General features: G+C 31.8%; 1 protein-coding gene across 11 annotated transcripts in view; it reads left to right on the top strand.

Moving 5' to 3' along the window:
* mtd (mustard) overlaps positions 1 to 27,500 on the top strand; it is a 933,126-nt gene that overhangs the window by 243,403 nt on the left and 662,223 nt on the right. Inside the window, exon 1 of one of the 11 annotated variants that reach the window (XM_068366638.1) lies at positions 11,380 to 11,504. The exons of the other annotated variants lie outside the window; for them this stretch is intronic. Coding sequence (XP_068222739.1) covers positions 11,395 to 11,504 — 110 coding nt within the window. The 5' untranslated portion in view covers positions 11,380 to 11,394. Of the gene's footprint in view, positions 1 to 11,379; positions 11,505 to 27,500 lie in introns of those variants that run through there. 11 annotated transcript variants of the gene reach the window in all.

The raw sequence follows: 27,500 nt of genomic DNA, 5'->3' as shown, positions 1-27,500 counted from the left end.
TGAAATAATGAGGAGATAGAAAAATATTATTAATAACAGGAGATGCATTACAGGGGGGGGGGGGTGTTGTTCAATGCGACTGCAAGCGTGGTATAAGGGCTAAAATTGTCTGGGTATCATTTTGATACATTTGCGATAGCACATAACAAGATCAGTTTTTTCTGTAATTTTCAGTTTCCTGTATAATACCGTGTTTTTGCTCTTCCATTAATATTCTTGACATATTTCTTTGAGTGTTGTATTCGTCGTCATGGTTAGCTGATTATTTCATGCTGAAGAGAAAAACGAAACCATGGACAAAGACGAAAAAAACTATCTCATATTCCATGCCTGAATGGGGCACTGAGGCCATTATTCAGATTCCTGTCCCCCATTAACGACCTTCGGTCGTAAAAGTCGTTCAACAGTGATGTACACTTTAGCCGCTGGGTGCGCATCGCCATACCCCGTTATAAGAACATAAATACACATTGATAAAGATCGAATATTAAAGTTCGCTGAAGAAGGTATTTGTTAGCAGAGAAAAAAAAAACCTGGAAATTTACTTATATTTCTTTTGTATATACCATACTGTTGTATCTTACTCCCTGCGAAATTACCGTAGTTATAAGGGAAAAGCTTTGTCATTTATATTGGGTTTAAAGGCATCGGTCCATGGAGCAGCATTGTATACTGTATAACATGAAATATTAGCAAATAAAAAGCTCACAGAATACATAGCTGCTTATGCATATGCTTAACATTTTTCCGTATATACATGTAGTATATATATATATATATATATATATATATATATATATATATATATACACACATATATATATATATAGATATATATATATATATATATATATATATATATATGTGTGTGTGTGTGTGTGTGTGTGTATTTGATGAGAGTGGTGGACACAAGTATTTGATAATCATCTTCTGTATTCTAGGATTTTTTTTTTCACACTCAGCCCTTGGCCTCGATTTATTTTCATTTGAAATCTAGGTGTTTTAATATAGGTTGTATTATGAAAACAGAGATCGATTTAAAAAGTCTTTGTCATAACCTACTTAGAATTGGGAAAGGTAATAAAAAAGAATTTCAAACAACGTTTAATAAATGCCATTGCATATGTGGGTAATTGGAATTTAACTAACTAATAACTAAGTGCTTTTTTAATGAGTTTGCGACAGGCAACCAAAGAAATATTGTGTTCCTTTGAAGTTATTAATCCGACAGGAATTTTACAGTAGAGAATTAAAACGTGAAGAGAAGAGTAACTATTTTGAACCATTGAAGCTATTAAGAGAGGAGTTCTGTCCTGTTTACCCAACAGAAAGGTAAAAAGTTTTAGTTTTTCCCTAAAACGCTTAAGAAAATTAAATATATCCTTTTTAGTCGATAAACGTCATTAATGGGGTCGTAGGAGACAAATGGTAATGTTCCCTTTTCACATATAAAAGATTCATTAGAATATCACTTTGTCAACTATTTAGAAGACTTGTGCTGAGTGATAAGCAGGTCTGGATAGGGATTTCAGGGTGAGTTTCTCATAAAGGGAATATCTCTAAGGATTTGAAATAGTTCCCTGACATTAAAGTTTTGATTATTTGTCACCTCCCTATGTTTTGCTTAGTTAGGGTATGATTCAACCAAGTAAATAAATATAGCTCTTATTTATAAGAGCAAAGGTAAAGGCTTCCGAATTCCATTTTCTAGCCCAGGTCCTAAACTAACAAAGCGGAAGAGGAAAGGTGAGGCTTCTTCAATGAAGAAAAATTATTAGTCAGGTAAAAATAGTAGAAAAAAAACCCCCAAATCTTGTTAGCTGAAATAAAAGCTTATGTCACCTCTGTATCTTTTAAGCTGCCAACGTTTGCCTGTAAATATTACTTTAAAGTATTTTACAAAGATGCTGCAAACGAGCCATAGTATTATGCGGAAGTTACGGTAAAAGATTTAATTTCTTATCTGTTAGAACATTTTCAACTAACCAACGAAATGCCAGTTATTCATAGTTAGGAAGCTTGAAAATATTTTAGCAAATATGAATATACTTCCACTTTGCGTCCATAGATACACACCAAGACCCCTGGTATAAAGCTAAAAAATGATCTTGATAGAAGCCTGAGAGTAGAATGAAAGGAACCTTTTCCAGCACGGAACTCGCCTTTTCCCAGCCTTTTTTTTTATTATCTTTTTTTCTGCGCTCCCTGTTGTGCTCTGATTTCTTCCAGTCGGCTTTTTCTTGTCCTGAAAAAAAGTCCACGTTATATTTCCCTCTTGTCTGTCACATCGAGTCGTAGAGCTTCGACCAGCTTGATTACAAGATATTGAATCGATAAAATTTGTTTAGCTCATAATGCGTGTGATTTTCCTTATGGAAAAATGAATGAGGTGGAAAGATTTAGGCAGCTGGAAAATAGATTAACACATCATTAAATCTCTATTATAACTTGACTACAAGTTTAGAATTGAAATGATTCACAGTCCGTTGGCTCCACAACATATTCAAGAGCATTTTATGAATGCTGCGTACATTTCCTGACGATTCAGTAATTTTCATTTTTCAAACAAATGATTCCAGAAATTCGTAAGTGGTAAATATTCAAGGAAACAAGTGTAGACTTCGAAAACACTTGATTTAAACATTAAAAGGCAAACTACGGGCAATGTATAGAGGTTCCAGTCTCACGTGTGTAAAATAAAACCAAACCAGTCACTTTTTTTGTCTGTTTTTAGTGAGAAATTACCAAAAGAAAAATTGAGTAACCTGCTAATAGATTATTATTTGCCAGAATTGTGTTTAATGTATAATGAAAGCCATAACACACACACACTCATTTATATATATATATATATATATATATATATATATATATATATATATATATATATATATATATATATATACATACATATATATTTATATATATATATATATATATATATATTGCATATATATATGTGTGTGTGTTTATATATATTTATATATATATATATATGTGTGTGTGTGTTCATTTATTTATGTCTATATGTTCCATAGAATGATAATAAAATCAATATGGTGCAGAATGGCTTGCAGTCCATATTGAAAACCGTTCAGTATAAATCGCACATTCCCTCAGTTACCTTTCCTATTCCTCCTACACTTTCTTTTCATTCCTTCCCTTTAACTGCCCAAGTTTCGTTGAGGCTGAATCTTACCTTAAAGTGACTGGACCCAACATGGTTTGGTTCTCAGGTGAGGGGAGTATGTTTAGGAATAAAAGAAGTCTACTATTCGTAATAGAATTGAAAGAGTACTAATTAAGATGACATGTTCCGTTTATATTATTTTCGAGATCGTAGGTAAATAGTTAAAAGGAAAAAGTAGTTAATATTTTTCTATGAAAAGTAGAAGAAATGATTAGTCTAGGGTACAAATCATTATTTCCATCAAATAAAATCTAAGTAAAGAAATGGTTGAAAGGACTCGTTCAGGCAGAAATATTTAATAACGTGACATTTTTAGAATGAAACAATTCTATAGTATTTACGAGAGTAATTACTTGTGAACAGTTCTATTCATTATTAAGGATAGGGTGTATGTTAAAGCTTTCCTATAAATAATGAATCCAAATGCTCATTTCGAAATGAGACAAAAAATTATAAAGGGGAAACCTGAGGCAAGAAAACAGTTTCAATTTAGAAAATAAAAGGTACATTTTCATTCCAAAGGCGAGTAAATGGAATTCGAGAGCAACTGGAATTGGAGAACAATTAGGTGGTAAAATTAAGAAAAAAATTTGACAGTTCAGACGAGGAGAAATATGGAAGTCTGACGAATAAGATGAAAAATATTTCAGGTGAAGATCCAACGAAAATTGCCTTCGTGTAATTTTATCAGTATAGGAAATAGAATATCTTTTAGGAAAAGAAATAGAAGAGAGCAAACGTGTTCAGCGAAAAATAAAATGTTTTGGAAATATACAGTATGTGAAAGAGAATACGCGACAGTTCAGTTATCAGTAAGCACCGTGATTTCTCACGTACCAATTTTCTTGATAAACTTGTAGTGCGAATAGTCATTTTCTCTTTGCTTCTCAAATTTCACGCTTAATGGTTCCGATCGTGTTGAGTATAGCATTTCCTATTATGAAATGCTGTAAAGATTTTGATTAGTGAGTGAACGTCAAGGAGACATTCTCGTAATCGATTTTGTTATGCAGATTCTTTTGCTGATGTCATCTTCAAGACTCCAGATACGAGTTGTTCCTCTTTAATGACGTCTTTAGGGATCCACATTAAATGGAAGTATCATCAGTCCTCTTTGTATTATACACCCGTTGAATATATATATATATATATATATATATATATATATATATATATATATATATATATATATATATGTATATATGTGTACATATATTTATATATATGTTTATATATATATATATATATATATATATATATATATATATATATATATATATAGATGTATATTGTGCCACAATTAAATCTCATTAACTAATTTACTGCCATGCAAAAAATTCAGAAATTGGTAATATATAAAAGGGCATCTACTTTAGCCGGGATTCGACTATATGTCTTTGGGTCATGTTTTTCTGTAGAAGTAGGCAGTGGACGTATCCATTCAGAAATTTCTGTTAGTGACAAAAGTAACTATATATATATATATATATATATATATATATATATATATATATATATATATATATATATATAAATATAAATCATCAGCCGGTACTAGTCCACTACAGAACAATGACCTCAGACATGTCCTTCCACTTACGTCTGCTTATGGTTTTTCTATGCAAACATTCTTAGTTCGTCAATCGATCGTCTTCTCTTCACTCCCCTTATCTGTCCTTTTCATTATATGTATATACATAATGTATATATATATATATATATATATATATATATATATAATGTACACATATATATATATATATATATATATATATATATATACAGGTATATGTATATATATATATATATATATATATATATACTAGATACAAATATATACATATATATATATATATATATATATATATATATATATGTATATATATACACACATACGTGCGTGTGTGTTTGTATGGTGGTGTACGTGCTTTCATATCTCTCTCTCTCTCATTTCTGAATAAGTAGGCAAAGCATTATTCATTTCTAATATACTGCGTATCAAATTGGGGAATATAAATACCGGTTTAAAGGCTCGATAGAAACAAGGGAATTTTTAAACAATAATGTAAAGGACACAATAGGAACTGGAGCTTTTTGGAGGACAATTGTTGCCATTATCGTGACAAGAGTGATAATTTTGTTTTTATTAAAGACGATGGCATTATAACGTTGTTGTTAAAGGTGATGACATACATTAAAAGGCTGTATTTCAAAAATAGGAATTACGATTTTATAACTAGAAACCCATGTTTGGAATTCAGGCAGTTACTTATAAATTGTACTTATTTATATAAATATTTTCTTTTATTTAATTTAGTATGATGAAATTTCATAAGAAAATAATACATATATCACTGCATGTGTCGCCATTCCCTTAACCCACTGCTCAAGATCACGTTAAAAAAAAATTATCAGAAAACACCAAATGGATTGATTTCTATTTCTCTAATATGCAATGGGTTGAATTTAAGTTCATATAGGGTAGATTTCCTGTTGACAAATGATTTATTTACGAAGAATAAATCCTGGTAGAATTGATGAAAAATAGCATCGTGGTATTATCAGAAATGTTTCATCAATTATTAATGATTTTTAAGTATGATTACTGTTGCAATTCGTAATAAGTATATTTTACATAGAACAAAGCAAAAAATCTAAACTCGTCTATTAAACCCGACTAGAATGGGATAACCATGTTGATAGGGGAAATATTGAACAATTGGTAACTAATAAAAATTTATAAGTATGTAACTACATAATGAAGATACGGTAAGGAAATGGATAGAGAAAGAATGCATAAACGGACTTTAAAGTAAGGAAAGTCAAACCAGAAAGCCTTTATAGAAAGGCTGTACCAGTCAAAGTTTTGAGGCATTATGACCCAATTATTAAAATTCTGGACATTTAGGGAAAATAGGGGATCTTCGGTGACTTCAGCTACACTATAGTCACTTTGAGATAATTTTTTACTATACCTAGTAAGAGTAGTACTATTCAGGTATTTTGCTCGTGGAAACAAGGGATTTAAGGATATCCATGTTTATATATATATATATATATATATATATATATATATATATATATATATATATATATATAATATTAATAAATGTTAACCCTTTACAAACTTTAAAAACAATTCGAAGTCTCTCTCTCTCTCTCTCTCTCTCTCTCTCTCTCTCTCTCTCTCTCTCTTTTACATACACACACACACACACACACACATATATATATATATATATATGTATATATATATATATATATATATATATATATATATATATAGCAAAATAATTGAGAGAGATATAAGACAATAAGATGAGAGCCTTGCAAGGTTTTAGACCTTTCCCAGTGGTTAGATTATTTTTTTTTCTTTTTTTTCTTTTTTTCTCTCACCTTGTATCCCGATGTCATTATTGAGTCTCTTTAAGAAATCTTTTCTCCCTTGTTCTCCTCTCTTCCTGTTTATAATCCCATCCTTGCCTTCCCCTTTTAGGAAAAGAAAAAGAGAAATAAAAGTTCGACTAGTTTGATGAACCACTTGGTACCATGAGTCTCGTCATTAGGACCGGAGAAGAGGATTTCACGCTCAGTCTACTGAACATCACCGTAGAGATGTTGACGCCCAGTTAAAATCTACCCTCCCCCCCCTCTCTCTCTCTCTCTCTCTCTCTCTCTCTCTCTCTCTCTCTCTCTCTCTCTTTTTACTTGCTTCTATAATTTTGTTTATTCATTTGTGCACGGATTTTATTCACTTGGCGTTGCTTACGCTATAATCGATCCATTTCGCTAGAAATTTTATATTTATTGTTAATGTTTTCTACTTTTAATTTTTATCGCGTGCGCTCTCGCGCACACACATATAAATATATATATATATATATATATATATATATATATATATATATATATAGTATATATATATATATATATATATATATATATATATATATATATATATGTGTGTGTATGTATGTATGTATGCATGCATGTGCTTGAAGGGTTTAATTATTGGGCATGGACTTCCATCTTATCCAGTTACTACCAATTCTGTAGGCAACATCTCTTCATTTCTCCAGGCCAAATCTTCAAAGGAAAAATCCAAAATACAACTTTGTAGTTCCATTTAACAGTTCCAGTTGACAGTTGTTTCAACCGTTAAGTTGTGACTATGATCAGGCTACCTTTGGAATATCGCATTTCAAAATGAAGGTCAATTTAAAAGGCTCAAAGGCCGCTCATGAATGGCAGAGGCAAGGGACAGTGACATTGCCTTATCAAGCAGGACAATGCCCTAAAGACTAACCATATATACCATAAGATCTGCGCCCAAGCCCCCTCTCCATCCAAGCTGGGATCAGGGAGGGCCAGGCAATGGCTTCTGATGATTCAGCAGATAGACCTATAGGCTCCCCAAAATCACCCTTGCTTAGCTCACAAGAATGGGGAGGTTGCAGCGATCAAAGGAACTAACGAATTTGAGCTGGACTCGAACCAGTTTGGTGTTTACCAGTCAGGGACGTTACCACATATCTTAACCTGAGCAGCTTACACCAAGAGGTTCGCCGACCTCTGAACCTGATGTTTGATTTGGATACCAACTTATGTTGATCGGTATTTCTATGGATCCCTAAGATGTGACCTTATCTCAACTTTCTGATGTGACGATGTGGCTGTTTTTCACTCTACTCAGATGACGTGTTGCGATGAGTGTGTGTATAGGGGTGGTGTAACGTTTGCAATATAAAAATGAATTGAATAGATTTTAACAACGTACATGGGTTTATCCAATGTATATTAAATCTGGTAATGTTTTTAAAAGTTAACGGGGTCGTAGAACAATACATATTTTCTATAAAATAGAATATATAAAATAGATCAAAGTACTGTATTTGAAAGTTACGGGGTCGTAGAACAATATATATTTTCTGTAAAATAGAAGACATCAGATAGATCAAGGTAATGTATTTAAAAGTTATGTGGGCGTAGAACAATATATATTTTCTTTAAAATAGAATATATAAGATAGATCAAAGTACTATATTTAAAAGTTACGGGGTCGTAGAACAATATATATTTTCTGTAAAATAGAAAATATGAGAAAGATCAAAGTAATGTATTTAAAAGTTACGGGGGCGTAGAACAATACATATTTTCTGTAAAATAGAAGATATAAGATAGATCAAGGTAATGTATTTAAAAGTTACGGGGGCGTAGAACAATATATATTTTCTGTAAAATAGAAGACATCAGATAGATCAAGGTAATGTATTTAAAAATTACGGGGGCGTAGAACAATACATATTTTCTGTAAAATAGATGATATAAGATAGATCAAGGTAATGTATTTAAAAGTTACGGGGGCGTAGAACAATATATATTTTCTGTAAAATAGAAGATATAAGATAGATCAAGGTAATGTATTTAAAAATTACGGGAGCGTAGAGCAATATATATTTTCTGTAAAATAGATGATATAAGATAGATCAAGGTAATGTATTTAAAAGTTACGGGGGCGTAGAACAATATATATTTTCTGTAAAAATAGATAATATGAGAAAGATCAAGGTAATGTATTTAAAAGTTACGGGGGCGTAGAACAATATATATTTTCGATAGAATAGAAGTTATTAGACAGATCAAATTAATTAAATCATGTTCTCAAAATGTCATTATGTTTTGGGAGGCTTGACACTTATCACTACGGCATGTAAATTGCTTTACCCAAAGAAGATCTAAATAACAGAGGACAAAATACCGGTCAATCGCCAATGAAATTTCCTATTAATTATACAGAAAATAGAGAAGCAAATACATACAATGTTTTGGAGAATATTTGACATCACGAAACGGCCAATATAGCCGTCTATATAAAGGAGAAGCAAAAGAAAATGGTCTTCCCTTTCTTTTTGGTCCTTGATAAAAAGAATATATGCATAGGTTTTTATGTGACAGTGTTTTGGCTTGGTCATCTTCCTTTCAGTCAGGTAGGCCTACAGAGATGTTGAGCTTTGGATTAGGCATACATTTTTAACCCACTACCCAGTACCTGAGTGAGGTTACTGTGCTTGGCTTTTGAATATTGCCGTCAGAGTCATGCCCTTCCACTGTTTTTCTTTATAGTATGCTTTACTTAAAGACTACATTCAATAACAAACGTTACCGTTTTATTTTATTTATTTACTTACTACCTAATAAATTGGTTATTGTACAGTCCCATTAAATGATTGTTATAAAAATATTGTTTGCGTAATATTTTTCCTTTTGCTTTTCAGTAGCTATTTCTATACATATTTGAGGAAGTTTGCTATATTAATTTATGGCCCTCCGGGTCGTTGTTTGTGAATGTGTTCTCATTACTTGTAATGACAATAACTATCAAGTAGTAAATATCCAGGATAATGAATTGTTGTTCCAAATGAATTTAAATAAAGTAAAAAAGATATATCGTGCGTGTTGAATGTATTATGATAAAAAAATTTAATTCGTGGGAGTCCGAGATATTTATCATGTCCATACCAGTAGATTCCAAGATGAAAGAGATTGAGAATGGCCCGCACTAGAAAAAATATTTTTGTTAACAGAGTAATCTGTCTGTAAATTGGGTTGAAAAAATATGAAAAGGCTCAAGGAAAGAATAAATAAAAGAGTGAATATTGGAGTAGAAAAGAGGAGCTATGTTTGCTCTGATAAATCCGTTTGAACTGCGATTGTGTCATTGATTTTGCCTTGTGTCTCTGGTCTTTTACAGTATATAAACGCATATTAGATAGATGCACATTCAGGGCCATCCTCTCTCTCTCTCTCTCTCTCTCTCTCTCTCTCTCTCTCTCTCTCTCTCTCTCTCTCTCTCTCTCTCTCTCTCTCTTATTTGTGGATAATAACTCACAGTTGTATGAAATATTCAGGGATGTCGGTACTTCTGCAATCCTCTTAACCATCGGGTCTAAGACGCGTGTTCATCCTTCTACCATACTCATTCCTCCATATACTACTATTTCTCCTATTTATCTTTCTGTAGAACACTAACATAGGCTAATGTAGTATGATTTCCCTACTAATTTAGAAAATCATTAGTCTGAGAGAGAGAGAGAGAGAGAGAGAGAGAGAGAGAGAGAGAGAGAGAGAGAGAGAGAGAGAGAGAGAGAGAGAGAGAGAGAGAGAAGCTACTCCACAAAATGAAGCAGCGAGACCACGTCTTGTATAAGGCGTTTCCTGTGTCACATAGATACTGATAGCATATCCCAATTGATGGATATGCTGTCAAATCTTACTTGAACGCAGACGTGATGTGTTTTTCAATATGTTTGAGTAATTGTATATTTGGAGCGCTTGCTATTTTGCTCTTTTTAAGCGCTCGATCAATGAACAGTTTCAGTAGATCCTTGCTTTGTATTCTTGGATGATACGTCCGAGGCAATATTTCTAGTTGCCTTCTTTCTAATAATGAATCATCGTGGTTATTTGCTTATTTTTTATGTTTCGTTACACCAGCTATTCATTTATTTGTATAAATTTTTATTAACATTACATTTTCTTCATATGAAATTTAGCAATTTATTGCTCTTCAAGGCTTATTCGATACAATAATGATAATAATATCAACAACAATAGTAGCAATAATAATGATAATGCTTTAAAAGAACGCATTCTTTATAAGTAACGTATAGGTTATATACAAGTAAAACTTTTCACATTGCATTTCTTCCGTATTTTGCTTTAACGTGATGTAGTAAATGATGGCGTTTGATTTTGATACGTTGGTGTCGTCCGCTGAAAGTGTTTGTAACTAGATTAGGGCATTAAGTTTTATTCCTATGAAGGAAAAAAAAGTGTGCTGTTATCTTCTTGAAATTATTAAAATATTTAATTTTGATTCACTAAAAACTAGTATCAGTGATTCATAAATCAATACTTATAGAAAATAAGTGAGTAGAAAGTTATGTAATTTTCCCAGATTGATATAACAACATTGTTTAATTGACCATAGCATCTAGAAATCCTTAAAAAAGTACATTTAGTGTAAAACGTGTTCGCATTCCTGGCCGAAGGTCAAATTCTTTCAGACAAAAGTGATTTAATACGTTTTTGGTGATTAGAAAATAGAATCAAATTAAGATAAAGAAATAAAAAAAACGTTAATTATGGCGTTATAGTTTCATCCTCTACCGACGTGCAACCTCGACTTACCCAAACAAGGAACCATGAGTTCGGATTCGCATAATCAGCCGAATATATTAGGTCATATCCGGACCATCCATTCGTCTTTGGATAAGACACTCAAGAGAAGGATCTCCGATGAAATTAAAGAAACGTAAGTCTCGATTATTTTTCCTCCTTTTGAAATTATTCCCTTTAGATATTCTATGAGTTTTATATTGTTTCTTTAAAGATTTCAGGTTGTCATTGTTTACCTTACCCAGGTTATTAGATTAATATGGTCATATAATAATGTTTGATTGTAGAAACCACCCTTAGGGAGATTTTATTGAAATTTGATGAAGGGGTGGCCTATGGGACATGGAAAAATACATTAGAGTATGAGATGAATTAAGAGATATTAAATATCATGATTGCTCATATCTCGAACTTGGAAACAGAAGTTTGATTTCAACATAAGAAATTTTTATGAATCTTTATTTTTTTTTTTTCACTTAATTTTCTGTTGACTTTTTGAGTTTCCTAATTTATCTATACTGCCCTTTAAGGTATGTATTACTTTGTATCATTTTGAATTCAAACGTGATATATATATTATCCTCTTTGCTTTGTGTTGGAAGAAGTGATGCTCTATTCTCAGGAATTTTCAACCGTTTTGTCACGTCCTCAACAAATACCTATATTAGAAAACCGCTACTATCGGAACAACAATTATGTGTCTATTGTTTAGTAATAGTTTACTTTAGGAATGCAGATTATAGGTTTGTTAAACCAACATTAATAGTGACGTTTAGAAGGTCAGTCCCATTCATATTCTGGAAAACTCATTAAAAAAGTGACGTCACTTCTGAATGACGTCACATGGGTTAAAATAGATTTGAAACCGAAAGTGATTCCTTGTGAGGAGTGATAAGCCGATTGATTGTCAGCACGGTAATTAGAGGCAATTCATCTCTTAATTAGATTGCATTGAGGTGTCACAGATTCAATAAGTTCAAAAGCGCCGTAACTTCACGGGATCATCGCTCGCTTCATTACGCGTTTCAGCTGTTCGGAATCTTGGCGAAATCTCTCTGGAGTCTGCTTTTAATCTCCTGTTGGATCATTCTGATTGTGATAAAGAACACTTTTCTGATTGCAATTTGCTAGAAAATGGATAATTCTGATTATGATAAATAACACTTTTCTTATTGCAATTTGCTAGAAAATGGATAATTCTGATTGTGATAAAGAACACTTTTCTGATTGCAATTTGCTAGAAAATGGATAATTCTGATTGTGATAAAGAACACTTTTCTTATTGCAATTTGCTAGAAAATGGATAATTCTGATTGTAATTTGCTAGAAAAGGGATAATTCTGATTGTAATAAGGAATACTTTGCTAGAAAATGGATAATTCTGATTTTAATAAGGGATACTTTGCTAGAAAATGCATAATTCTGATTGCAATTTGCTAGAAAATGGATAATTCTGATTGCAATTTGCTAGAAAATGGATAATTCTGATTGCAATTTGCTAGAAAATGGATAATTCTGATTACAATTTGCTAGAAAATGGATAATTCTGATTGCAATTTGCTAGAAAATGGATAATTCTGATTATAATTTGCTAGGAAATGGATAATTCTGATTACAATTTGCTAGAAAATGGATAATTTTGATTGCAATTTGCTAGAAAATGGATAATTCTGATTATAATTTGCTAGAAAATGGATAATTCTGATTGTAATTTGCTAGAAAATGGATAATTGTGATTGTAATAAGGAATACTTTGCTAGAAAATGGATAATTCTGATTGTAATAAGGAATACTTTTCTAGAAAATGGATAATTCTGATTGTAATAAGGAATACTTTGCTAGAAAATGGATAATTCTGATTGCAATTTGCTAGAAAATGGATAATTCTGATTGTAATAAGGAATACTTTGCTAGAAAATGGATAATTCTGATTGCAATTTACTAGAAAATGGATAATTCAGATTGTAATTTTCTAGAAAATGGATAATTCTACTTGTAATACGGTGTAACTTGCTAGAAAATGGGTAGCCTAATTCTGATAGTTAATAAGGTGAGATTTTTTATAAAATGGATAATTCTGGTTGTAATAAAGTTTAATTCGCTAGAAAATGGATAGTTCTAATTTTAATAAAGTGTAATTTGTTAGGAAATGGATAGTTCGGGTTATAATTAGGTGTAGTTTGCTAGAAAATGGATAATTCTGATAATAGTTTGTTGGAAATTGCTAGAAAATAGATAATTCTGATTATAATGTATAATTTGCTAGAAAATTCCTGTGTTGTGATTGCTGATAATCTTTTTTTGGAAACTGCATTACTTTTTATTTTTTTTAATTGACAATAATTTTTCATTCATGATTTTAACTTTCATTAGGATAATGTCTCTCTTATAAGTTTACACGAATGATATTTGTTCTAAGGAAATGGTTTGCTAGTTGGTACAACCGTAGCTTTCCATTTTTTATTTTAACGTTTAGAAAATTTCTCGAGGTTTTATATATACATATATATACATATATATATATATATATATATATATATATATATATATATATATATATATATATATATATATAAACATATATAATATATATATATATATATATATATATATATATATATAAACATATATAATATATATATATATATATATATATATATATATAAACATATATAATATATATAGATATATATATACAAACTATATATATATATATATATATATATATATAATATACATATATATATATTATATATATATAATATACATATATATATATATATATATATATATATTATATATACATATATATATATATGTATATATATATATATATATATATATATATATATGCATAGTTTTATTTTAGATTCTGTCTGCGTCTTAATCTTTAACACTTGCAGACTCGTCAGTTGTTTGATAAGAGTTAAAAACAGAATGAATCATGATTATGTATGAATTTTAGAACTGGGAAAAAACCGGATAGATCAGGGATTGAATTTTGCAAAAGTACGCCCATCTCAATGAAAGTAAGAAAAATCTCACAATATTGTTCATCGTAAGCAAATTAATAACATTTTCTGGGGAAATGATAAATGTTTGTAGATGGAGTCAAAACTTGATCGCAGTCCACGATCACTGTTAGTAGTACATTTCCTACTTTACTGTAGATCAGCAGAAGACCGGTAGACCTTAAACAGGTCAGGTAAATCTGATAATGAACCGGTCTATAAAGAAGAAGGAATAAAAATAAAACTTTTACCCTCGGCAAGCTGCGGCTCTGGAAGAGTAAGAAAATGTAACTCTTGTCCTTTCAAAGACATCTGCTATTCACGTGATGTATAGAAAGTTCCTTGGCTTTTGACCGGCAATAGATTTCATTTTTTTTTTTTGGGGGGGGGGGAGGTTCGGCTTTCTTCCAATATTGGAAATGCTGCAGAACAGTTTTCATATTTGCAAAAAGATTTTTCTTTTTATGTGAAATAAAGGAAATACTGAACTTCTTTCACTTAGAGGGTGTCGTTCGTATTTATAATTAGGTGTCACATAGGCGCTGAACCCTAGTGAATACATTTCGTTTAACACGTCGTTTCTCGATGTGGCGTTGGAATGGTGCTGTGATAGTTATCACTTACGTAGGTTGATGTTTTATAAGAACTTTACGCTTCTCGATATAAATATATATATATATATATATATATATATATATATATATATATATATATATATATATGTATATGTATATATATTTATATATATATATATATATATATATATATATATATATATATATATATATATATATATATATATATATATATATACTGTATATATATACATACATGTATTATATAATTCTTCCATGCTTCTGATAAAGTTTAGGAATATAGGTGACTGTAGGAGTGATGTATTTATTGCTGTAGCTTTTCAGGAATCAAACACAGAACATAGATTTCATAAACATATTTTACCTTTACTTTGCCATGAAATGTGATGCAGCCGTAAAATTATTAAATACACCACTCGATCTCCCGTTGGAAACGCCCCAAAAACTTAAAGGGAGCATGTTTGCCTTGGAGCGATGGAAGAACTACCTTCTAAAGAATAGGATATTGTGAAACTTACAGCGAGCTGAAATAAACAAAGGCGTTACGAAGTTTAACGTGCAAAGTTAACTACTATCTTGGGGAGAGGCGTTGTAAAGACGCATCTCAAATGTCGTCTGGTTCCGAAAGACGGGAAATAAGCGTGGATGGGGGCGTGCTCCATGTGTTCCAGCCTTTTATGACTTGGTGTTAACATCTGTCTGTGGGACATAAAAGATACTTTACGTATTGCACTTACTTATATATTGTTATCTAAATGCTATGTATGAGATTTTAAAGGTTCTATATTTAGTACTTTTTATATTTTCTTTAATTACAAAAAACTATTGAACATTTGGATGTAGTGTACTTACTTTAAATCTTCAGATTAAAGGGGTCCATTGAAAACGAAGAGAATGTTATATTAATCATTTCAACGATATTTCACTGTATTTAAAAAAATCTTAGTATCCTATGACTAAGTCACGCTAGTTTTTTCATTTAATTCGCTTTATTTGTGCAAAGGTTTCTGCAATTAATATATTTGAATTGGGCCTGGAATACACTATAGTATTTGGTTGCTTTGAAAATTTTCCCTTATTGTGGCTTGTTACGTTCATTTCTTCCTTTTAGTGATCACAATTTCATCAGCTCTTGTCATATAGTTAGTTGATATATGTTTTAAGTGCACTTTTCACTAGGATCTTGAGACATGTTTAAAATATAGATTTCATGTTAAGATTGGGATGTATGATGATGAAAGGCGTAAAACATGCCCTACTTTTCGTTCAGTAAATGAGTAGACACTTTTGATAGATGTCTCCTGCCCAAAGCGTTATTTCATTGGGTTTTTTTTTTTCAGCTACGTCATCTTGCGGTACCATTTACTGTACTATGGACGATAACAACCGCTACTGAACCTCGAATATATAGAAGTATATCTGAAAGAGTTTCTAATATAGTAATTCCAAATAAAGTACATCAAACCTTACCTTCACCCGTTAATGATAAATGTAATAATTTTGATTAAGATAAATGATGGCTGTAGTGTATATGATCAAATATTACCCCTCTGGAGGTAAAGTTAGTTCTTTGCTGACTGAAAAATTAGATCGACAAATGACGTATTTAATAATGATACTTTTTTTTTTTTTCATCGCATTTGTCTCGCTTATTATTTTACATTGTCCACTTCGTCTGCTTCTTGTCACATCGTATTTGGCTTACCTATGATTTTACATCTGCATCTTATTATCATGCTTTGTCTACTGTGTTATTATTATTATTATTATTATTATTATTATTATTATTATTATTGTTATTATTATTGTAGTTTTTAGTGACATTGCTGATTAATTTAAGAACTTACATGGTCATACTTATGTTGAGATGGTTATAGGTGGCGATGAGGAATTGAATAGTGGTATGTAAAACTAGTGTTTGGGCGGGTTGAACTTTCCAACAGGTTTTGAGGCCACGTGACCCAGATCCTCACCAGGATGATTGATCTCACTAAATTGAGTAACTGGGACATTTATTGTAAACGAGATTATATTTGTTTATCGTAAATTGTAGTAGACTAATTCTTTAATTCTTCGGTTATATTGAATATTTTTTTTTTAATTTATTTTTATTTGAATAAGTACCATGCTTTTTTTAAGCAGAGCTATTGATTAGGGGTATTTTTTTCATTAAGGCGTAAATGACAAAATTAGGAACTAGATAATATATTAGATTGCTATTTAAAGTACAGTGTAGAGAAAGAATATTAAGTGATCGATCTCGCAAATATCTAAGCCTTCTGGAAGTATTTCCGACCATATTCAAACGTTAAATTCAATGCCTTCAGAGCAAACTCGTTTGTATATTAGAATTGATTCTAGAAGGAATTTATTGTAAACAGCTCTCAGTTGTACAGTTCATTTTCACTTTCAAATAGTTTTGGACTAACTCAAAATTCATTGAGTAAAAAAACATTAAACTATAAAGGAACGATTAGAGTTTGAGTTTTGAGTTTGCCAAAACTTAGTTTTTCTTATTTCTGTTATAACTGCCGAAACCATTCTAAAATACACTCCTGCTATAGAATCAGTAACTTTGATAGAATTAAGCGTTTACCTAATTCGAATGGAATTGGGTAAATTTTATTATTATTATTATTATTATTATTATTATTATTATTATTATTATTACAAGCTAGGTTATAACCCTAGTTGGAGAAACAAGATGGTGTAAATTAAAGGGCTCGAACAGGGAAAAATAGCCCAGTGAGGAAAGGAAATTAATAAACTACTACTGACTTATTAAACAATCAAAATTAAATATTTTTAGAATAGTAGAAATATTCAATAAATTCTGAATATGCTGTCTTTATTTTGAAGGGGGAAATAAACGTCCAACAATCTGTTTTTAAAGTAATGAATCTCAGAATTACAGCCCATAGAGTTGATGGGCGTATCCTTTCAAAGTTCGAAATTATTTTCCATAATGTGCAAGGACTTGCTACGTAATTGAATAATTAGGTACTTGAGCTGTATTTCGGAGAGCTTGACGGCGTTCTAGTTCATGAATTTATTCATTTCAATTAAATTCGTTTTTACGCGCTTTGTGAAGTATAATCCAAATCAGGGTTCGTTTAAACTGTTCCTTAATTTTAGATCATAGCATGTCAATAATTAACAAGTGGATTATATTTGTTGTATCACATTTCTGATAGCAAAATACACCAGCCACAATTTTCGTTATATGAATACTGGATCAGACTGGTTTATTTTCTAACGACAAAAAAGAAGTAGATATTCATAAGAGTAATGTCCTTGTGGCATACCGAGTGCATTATAGTTATAAGAAGTATGTTAGGTGAATGCATATATGTGACACATTGATTATTTTCCATTATAATATACATACTTGGTAAAACTCCAATACGTCATGTTGCAGGAAATTATTCCCTCGAATCCTCTTCCTCTTTTATATTTTTTTTATTATAGTATATACATGCAAGATTTATTCTAATGGTGTTATCGTTCTTAAAATATTTTATTTTGAATGTTCATTACTTCTCTTGTAGTTTATCTATTGCCTTATTTCCTTTCCTCACTGGGATATTTTCCCTGTTGGTGCCCTTGGGCTTATAGCATCTGCTTTTCCAATTAGGGTTATAGCTTAGCAAATAATAATAATAATAATAATAATAATAATAATAATAATAATAATAATGATAATAATAATAATAATAACTTGCCACACCAGTCACTTAACCCTTGTCCTTTTTGTTCCATCTCAATTACCTTCATTTTTCCCGTCTTTCCCATACTAATTTGTCTAGCCTTTTCTCCATACAAACATTCTTTCGTAATTTTCTTCCTCTCAACCCCTCCCCCCTCCCAATCGATTTCTCTTCTTTTGTCCCCCCCCCCCTTCCACACAGAGACATCCTGTTCTCTAGATCTTAATTCAAGATAAAGATAGCAAGGAAAGTGCTCCCGAGATCACACTCTTTTACCTTGATGAAAAATGTTTTGTCACCACGGAATGTTTTCTCTTTCGTCAGTATTGGGTCCCATCCACGTTATTTCGATTAGAATACTCCTTGCACAAGAGGGTCATATAGAAGATATAAGGGCAAGTTGCAGAAATTGGGTGGATCTGTTTTAAAATTTCTTTCTGATATTTAGTTTTTCTTTCCCGCATAGCATATTTGAGTTTTCCCTTCCATGTTATAGAAATTTGTATGTCTTGGTATGTGACATACATTGAGGCTGAATTTTATTGTGTTCCATGAAGACATTGGATGAAAATTGACGGCATGTATTACGGAATATGTTTAAATGTATTTGTCGGGTATAGTTCATGTAAATTTATTGGTTACCGCACCAAGAACGCTAGTCCGTCCCAGCATGTTATATTACCATGGGTTTTTCTATAATGTATGTTTATTATTCGACACATATACAACACAGTAATGGTATTATTTTCCATATTTTGCCTCGCTCTATTCCTTGAAAATGAAAATACATGAAAAATTACAAACGGGTGCATAAAGAATTCACTTGGGATAAATAGAATATCACCCAAATTGTATTGCAAACCACATGTTTATTTTTTAAATGTTATGTTGGAGTACGACCGTCTATCCGACTGCAACGTTAGGCGATAGCGATGCAGGATTTAAAAAAAAAAAAAAAATAAGAGACAGAATAATAAGTCGAGGGTAGGAAATAGGGCAAGGATCTTCCCCATTACAGGAAAGTGCTGCAGACGTTCGTTAAACTTTAATATCTAAGTATGACTCGAGTAAGGGAGGGTCTTCACACATGCATATTGGAAGGACTGTAGGTGCTCTTGATGACTGAAAGCAAGATGCAATATTTAATTAGATGAATATATTACGTGTTATAAGTTAGGTTAACGAACTACTATATTTTATAGTCAAGAAATGTAGCTCATTTTGTCATTTAGTCTAGTTTCTTTCGTGATGTATACTCTTTCTTACAGCTAACACGATATACAAAAAGATCTAATTTCTCTTTTGCCCTGATAAAGAAAGGAAAATTTTTGTCATTACATTAAACACAAACATTTAATATATATATATATATATATATATATATATATATATATATATATATATATATATATGAATTTGTATATATATATATATATATATATATATATATATATATATATATAAATTACATTCAGTTCGGCAAAATTTATGTTCTTTGTGAGTTGAAGAAATTGGTCACACCAAAGGAACGCTACATGTGAATATAACACACACACACAGATATATATATATATATATATATATATATATATATATATATATATATATATATATATATATATGAAAATGGGTACTAATTCCTGCAGAAAATAATTTCATAGATTTCCATTAGGAAAGATAACTGTAGCCTAAATAATTGATGTATATGTCCATTTTCGCATATCGGAAGACTATATTTGTAAAGAAGCCGTTTTTACTATTGCTGTTGAAATACAAATCTTAATTACCCTGCAAGGCATAAAGACCAATTTATGCAAAGTAAAATGGTAGGCAAAAGCAGTAATATATTCAGTAAAAATTTATGTTATAGAAAAAGCATGAGGCTAAAAGATTGAAGGCTGTGAGAGAGTGTAAGATTTGTAAGGTTGATATTTGCCCTTTTTTTCCGAACAAAAGTGTGTGCTCAGAGAAACTTAATTTAACTAAGGGGTTGTGGAGAAGAATGTTTCTTGCAGGATATAAAGATACCGACAAAGGGAAATAGACATCAATGGTGGAAGGTAGTTTTTTACGGGAAGAAGTTATATTGAACTGGAAGGATTAATTAGAATAAAGACCGATACAGGGAACGCCGGAATAACCTGAAGACTAAGATACCCTTAATATTAAATCGTTGTAATTACAAACGAGGCGAATTACTTTATTTGAGCAGTCATATTACGAATTGGAGATTTTCTTTTTTATCTACCTTTTAAAGCCACCCTTCACTTTAAAGGTAATACTTTTTTCATTAAAAAGTTATGAAAATTACAAAATTTGATGTTTGTAATGTTGCCATATGAGATGATGTCCTGTAATCCAAATTTCGATTCTCGCTTGCGTACGTGTCTTATTCTCAACCTAATTTGCTCTGTATATTCACACAGGCTGAAGAACCATTGGACATAGCCTGTAATAGAAGTATTGGATTATATAATTTTTCATACCAAACGATATTATTATTATTATGAGAATGGTCAGAAATATATATATATATATATATATATATATATATATATATATATATATATATATCAAATAAGCCATATATATTAATACATTAAAGTCTGGATTCTCTTAACGACCTCGGGATCAGAGCCCAAGGCGGAACCGCCCAAAGACTATGATATCGGACCGGCGGGGATTTGAACCCTCGTCCAGGATATCTGTATGCCAGTGACCATACTACTCCGCCACGAACCCTCGTCCAGGATATCTGTATGCCAGTGACCATACCACTCCGCCACTTCGTGGCGTAGTAGTATGGTCACTGGCATACAGATATCCTGGACGAGGGTTCAAATCCCCGCCGGTCCGATATCATAGTCTTTGGGTGGTTCCGCCTTGGGCTCTGATCCCGAGGTTGTTAAGAGAATCCAGACTTTAATGTATTAATATATATGGCTTATTTGAAATATGAAAGAAACACGTTTAAATGTGCAAAAAAATTATCATATATATATATATATATATATATATATATATATATATATATATATATATATATATATATATATATGAAAGGTCTACATTCGTATACCCGGCAATATTCAGTCAATGGAGAGGAGAAAATAATTTAGTCTTTAATTTTCCAGACGAAATGATTGCATAGTCCTGTCTTGATACACGTTTTATTCTTATTTAAGATTTCTAATTATCTGGCGTAGAAATGTTAATGAGTTCTTATTGAAAATTTTCTCTACGGTGTTTTCTTGCTTCAAAAGAAAACATCCGGGAGATGAATCTTATCTTCCCTAAAGGCAAGAGGTGGTACAAGAATCCTAATCACGGTAGATTCGCAGTGTTCCATTTAATCCACTGTAGTAGGCTGACAGGGAGGGCAGTTGGTAATTAGGAAAAGATACGAAATGGCGCTGAATCCTCATTTTCGTGATGGATAGAAAGAACGTTTAGTCAGCTTTCCTTCTGTGTCCACTAACATGTCTTGAATCTTCTTCTTCTTCTTCTTTTTTTTTTTTTTTTTCGGCGGATTTTTGTTGAAACAATTTCCTCTTAAGTATATCACTATGGGATAGGTGACTTTAATTCTCAGCCAGTCTCGGTTATTATCAATGAGATGCTAGGCTTTGAAAAAGCTATTTGCAATAGTTATAAATTGTCCCGAAATCATTCTATGCTACAAAAGTGACTTCTGGCTTTGCCAGGATGTTTGTCATTTCATTTCCGACCAAACTCTTATGCTCTGGTGCACGACAAAAATAAACATGATGGCGCCAGTGGTTCAACTGAGGAAAATATTTTATCCGCAAAACCGTAACAAATTAAGAAATGCAGTTCATTAACGGATGCCGATCCTTTATGAATCAGGGAAAAGAAGATGCGCCAGTTCACTGTAATTTTCCTACAGTGAAAGTTAATTCACTACTGGGTCTTATTACCATTCTTTGAAAATCTCCTCTATATAATAATAGTCTCCCCCATATAATAAAGCTGAATATGCTAGGCTATTCGATGTATGTGTAGGGAAAGGAAAAAGGAACCGCAACCTGAGAAAGGGATCCAATGTAGTACTGGCTGGGCAGTCAAAGGACCCATAAACTCTCTAGCGGTAGTATCTCAACGGGTGCCTGGTGCCCTATCCAACCTACTACCTACATATACGTCTGGAAATGCCAATGAGCGTGACCATATAGAGTTTATGGGTCCTTTGACTGCCCAGCCAGTACTACATTGGATCCCTTTCTCAGGTTGCGGTTCCTTTTTCCTCTGGCTACACATACATAGAATAGCCTAGCCTATTCTTTCCATATTCTCTGATGTCCTCATACACCTGACAACACAGATTACCAAACAATTCTTCTTTGCTCAAGGGGTTAACTACTGTACTGTAATTGTTCAGTAGCTACTCTCCTCTTGGAAAGGGCAGAAGAGACTCTTTAGATACAGTGAGCAGCTCTTCTAGGAGAAGGGCTCTCGAAAATCAAACAATTGTTCTCTAGTCTTGGTTAGTGCCATAGCCTCTGTGCTATGGTCTTCCACTGTCTTGGTAGAGTTTGCTTGCTTGAAGGTAGGCTACACTCGGGCTCAGTATACTATCTCATTTCTCTTCCTTTTGTGTTTTTAAAGTTTTTATAGTTTATATAAAAAAGATTTATTTTAATGTTGTTACCGTTCTTAGAACATTTGGTTTTAATTGTTCATTACCATTTCTTGTAGTTTATTTACTTCCTTATTTCCTTCTTCACTGGGCTATTTTTCCCTGATGGAGCCCTTGGGCTTATAGCATCCTCTTTTGTTTGTAGCTTGGCTAGTAATAATAATAATAATAATAATAATAATAATAATAATAATAATAATAATAATAGAGATAATATTAATATACTTGGTCTCTCCCCGTCCCTCTGGTAAGGGTAAGGGAAAGTAGTTATACCCTGGTGCGTGCGCGTGTGGATGCATATCTATCTGAATAATTAGTCATCATTTTTTGCGCGGGTCATGTACATAAGTTTAAAATATATACAGACATATATTCATAGTTTCAGATGCCAAACTACATTAGCGAAATATATTAGATTCACAAACAGAAAGCTATGTAATATATGTACCCTTCTCAAAGTCTAAAATACCTTTTGTTTTATGCCATGTTTGCGTGCTGTGCTCCAGCGAATGGACTCTGTATACAGTATTTATGATATCCGTCCGCCTTTTAGTAATTTACAGCCATCATGATGGAATAGAATATACTACTCTTTTCATTTCTATAATGCTATAACGTATATCACCATCATATCAAAATTCAACTTTATTCTCATCTCCCCTATATAATAAAGAGCAAGTCTCTCTCTCTCTCTCTCTCTCTCTCTCTCTCTCTCTCTCTGTATATATATATATATATATATATATATATATATATATATATATATATATATGTATATATATATATATAAATATATATATATATATATATATATATATATATATATATATATATCTTTCCTGTCACGCTGAGTGGCATTACCGAACGTATGACTGTTCGGTCATACATTCCTCTGAAGGGGTGAAAGGGACTAGCTGTGCTGTATGAAGAAGAAGGGGAGGGGTGGGAAGGGTTGAATCTGTGTGTACATATCTATCTAAATATTTAGCCGTCAGTGTTTTACTAATAATAAGCCTTTTTTAATTTCAATCTTCGACACAAAATTATGAAATCTTCATTTACGTTGTTTATTTGTTGTTTTTCACTTAAAGGAAAGTTAATTCAGAAAAGGTTGCCCCATCCCGCATTATCAAATTCTGGCAAAATTGAGTTGTTTATCCTGCGATATGAAAGCCAGAGGGCTGCGGTCCGACCGCAATAAAAGCCTTATAGAACGCACCATGGGGTAATGCTCTTGGCTGGTGTATGTGATGCAATAAATTTCTGACAATATCACGTTAGAGAAAGAAGAAAGAGACATGATGTGACCTATTCTGGGTGGTAACAGACTTCTTGCTGATATCCTTTAACAGACCACAAGGTGGAGAAGCAACTTGTGAAATTGGAAACTAACCTACGCTGAGGTATACGAAACAGTTTTTTGCCAGTTTGTGGAATTGGAATAATTTGGAAAACTTTATTTTTTTAGAAAAAAAAAATACATTACATGTCAAGATCACCGATTGGGATCGAGAACTATTTTCTTGAAATTTGACCTTGTTCTTTTTTATCTGCGTTGTGAAGGTGAAACACAGAATAATATTTTGTTTAAAAACTTCAAAAACAGTGACAGAATAGTTTAGGATATCAAAGTGGCGTAATAATTTTAAAACTAAATATCGTATGAATCCGGTTTGAAGTATTTACGACTGATATCAAATTCCTCTCTCTCTCTCTCTCTCTCTCTCTCTCTCTCTCTCTCTCTCTCTCTCTCTCTCTCTCTCTCTCTCTCTCTCTCTCTCTCTTCAAAAAAAAAATCCAACAAGCTGAAAAACATTAAATTTAGATCGCTGAGTATTTATAGTAAATTAAGTACACGAATAATTAGATATATTTTGATAATAGTCCTTTTTCTAGCATTAAACTTATATTTTCTACTTGGATTTAGTGTTGGAAAAAATATGATGGACTGGTTTCCAAGGCGTTTATGATCGTGAAAAATATTTTTTTATTTTTTAAATGTGTCCAACGAAGAGAAAACGCGTATATCAATTTTACTTCTAACAGTTCGTTTTCTACCTCGTAGGGGGTCAGTGCCGCCAGTGCACCTCATGCGGTGCACTGAAGCCATTACTTAAGGGCTTTTGTAGTGTCCCTTTGCCTCGTAACTGCACCTCCGTTTCCGCTTGCTGCCAAACTTATGTTTACTTTTGCCTTGGTGCGGAATTTTTTCCGAGCGGATTTTTCCCACATTTGCATCTGGATGCTAAACGGCCCAAGAGACCTAAGACTTGGGCCATATAGCTTAAAATCATAAAGTCAATCCAACTTGTGCGATGGATATTGAGGCATGGATTCATTTAGAGCCAGTGCTAAAGTATCTGGAGATTACAATTTATTTCCGAGCGGATTTTTCCCCCATTTGCATCTGGATGCTAAACGGCCCAAGAGACCTCAGACCTGGGCCATATAGCTTGAAATCATAAATTCAATCCAACTTGTGCGATGTTAATTGAGGCATGGATTCATTTAGAGCTAGTGCTAAAGTATCTTGAGATTACAATTCATTTGCCAAAGCATTGTTGAAGATTACTTTTGATTGAAATCTTTTGTCGACCCTTTGCATGTTGCCATTAAATGTATTCATGTGAAACTCGCATAAATTCAGGCAGTAGGTAAAAGACTATTTATTTATAGTCTAGTTTAAGGTCATACGTTATGAATAACAGTATCGTCACAAGATTGTAAAGATGCCAAAAACCAAGGAGGTGTGGTATCGTCGTCAATATAAGTTTTCCCCTTCACAAATACCCACATGTTTGAATTACTTTTAATTTTTATTCCATACAATTTTAATGATACCAGTAAGGGTTGTAAACTCGTGACTATGAGGTACTTAAATAATCAAAGGAGGTTTTATGTACTGGCTTGCCTATAGACCAGTGATTCTTAACCTTGTTGGAGATACTGAACCCCGCAAGTGTCATATGTACAATCATCGAACCCTTCATAGATGGAAATATAGATGATATAGGTAGATGAAATAAAGAGGAAAATATAAAGAAAGTTACACCTAAATATATCAACATATATTTCCAATTCAAAACATAGGTATATATTGTATTATTGCACAATATGAACCCCATATCATTTGCACACAAAACCAGTGTTCAAAGAATAAAATCAACAAAATATGAACTTCACACAAAAACATAATGAATACTTACTGCAAATAAATGTGACTTTTGCTGTTGCCTTTCATAGACAATTTCAGAATTACGTGGCTTACCCTTGGCTAGTGCCCCTCTCATAATTATCATTTGTGTGTTACCTCCGTCGAACCCTTAACACTGCCTCACCGAACCCTTGGGGTTCGATCGAATATAGGTTAAGAACCACTGCTATAGACCTACTGCTTCTACTAGGTACCGATAACCACAATTTCTTTAAATTCCTATATTAGGCTTATGTGGTGTCATTTCAATAATTTCAACTTACATATGGTAAAAAATTTTATTATTTGTATTCTGGCAAAATATGTGTTATAATGATCAAGATATGATTTTAAAGTCTACAGATCCTGAGCTTTTGCGTCATATGGGCTATTTAATTATTGTGTTGATTGAAATATATATATATATATATATATATATATATATATATATATATATATATATATATATATATATATATATATATATATATTATACACACACATATATATATATATGAAAATATATATATATATATATATATATATGTATATATATATATATATATATATATATATTATACACACACACATATATATATATATATATATATATATATATATATATATATATATATATATATATATATATATATATATATATATATATATACACCTTAGTTGGTTCGTAGTTTGTAAAAAAAAAATTCGCGCAGTAATTCAGTATATATTGCAAATTCAAGTTAGGCTAGCAAATCTGGTTATTTGATGTTTTGAGAGTATATAGTTTCCTACCAGAATCTAGTAATTAATTGGAAAAATACTAAGCCTCTTAGCGAAAAGCTCTTTAGCCCTAAAAATCACTGTCAGATTATCGAACGGAGATAATGATGTTACCACGACAGGAAATGACAGCTTGGCGTTCCACTAAACAATGTAGTAACACTCTTGATACGGATTACGAATTTTAT

The sequence above is a fragment of the Palaemon carinicauda genome, chromosome 44 (genome assembly GCF_036898095.1).
Source record: "Palaemon carinicauda isolate YSFRI2023 chromosome 44, ASM3689809v2, whole genome shotgun sequence".
In the NCBI taxonomy this organism is placed as follows: Eukaryota; Metazoa; Arthropoda; class Malacostraca; order Decapoda; family Palaemonidae; genus Palaemon; species Palaemon carinicauda.
This window is presented reverse-complemented; position numbering and strand designations above follow the sequence as displayed.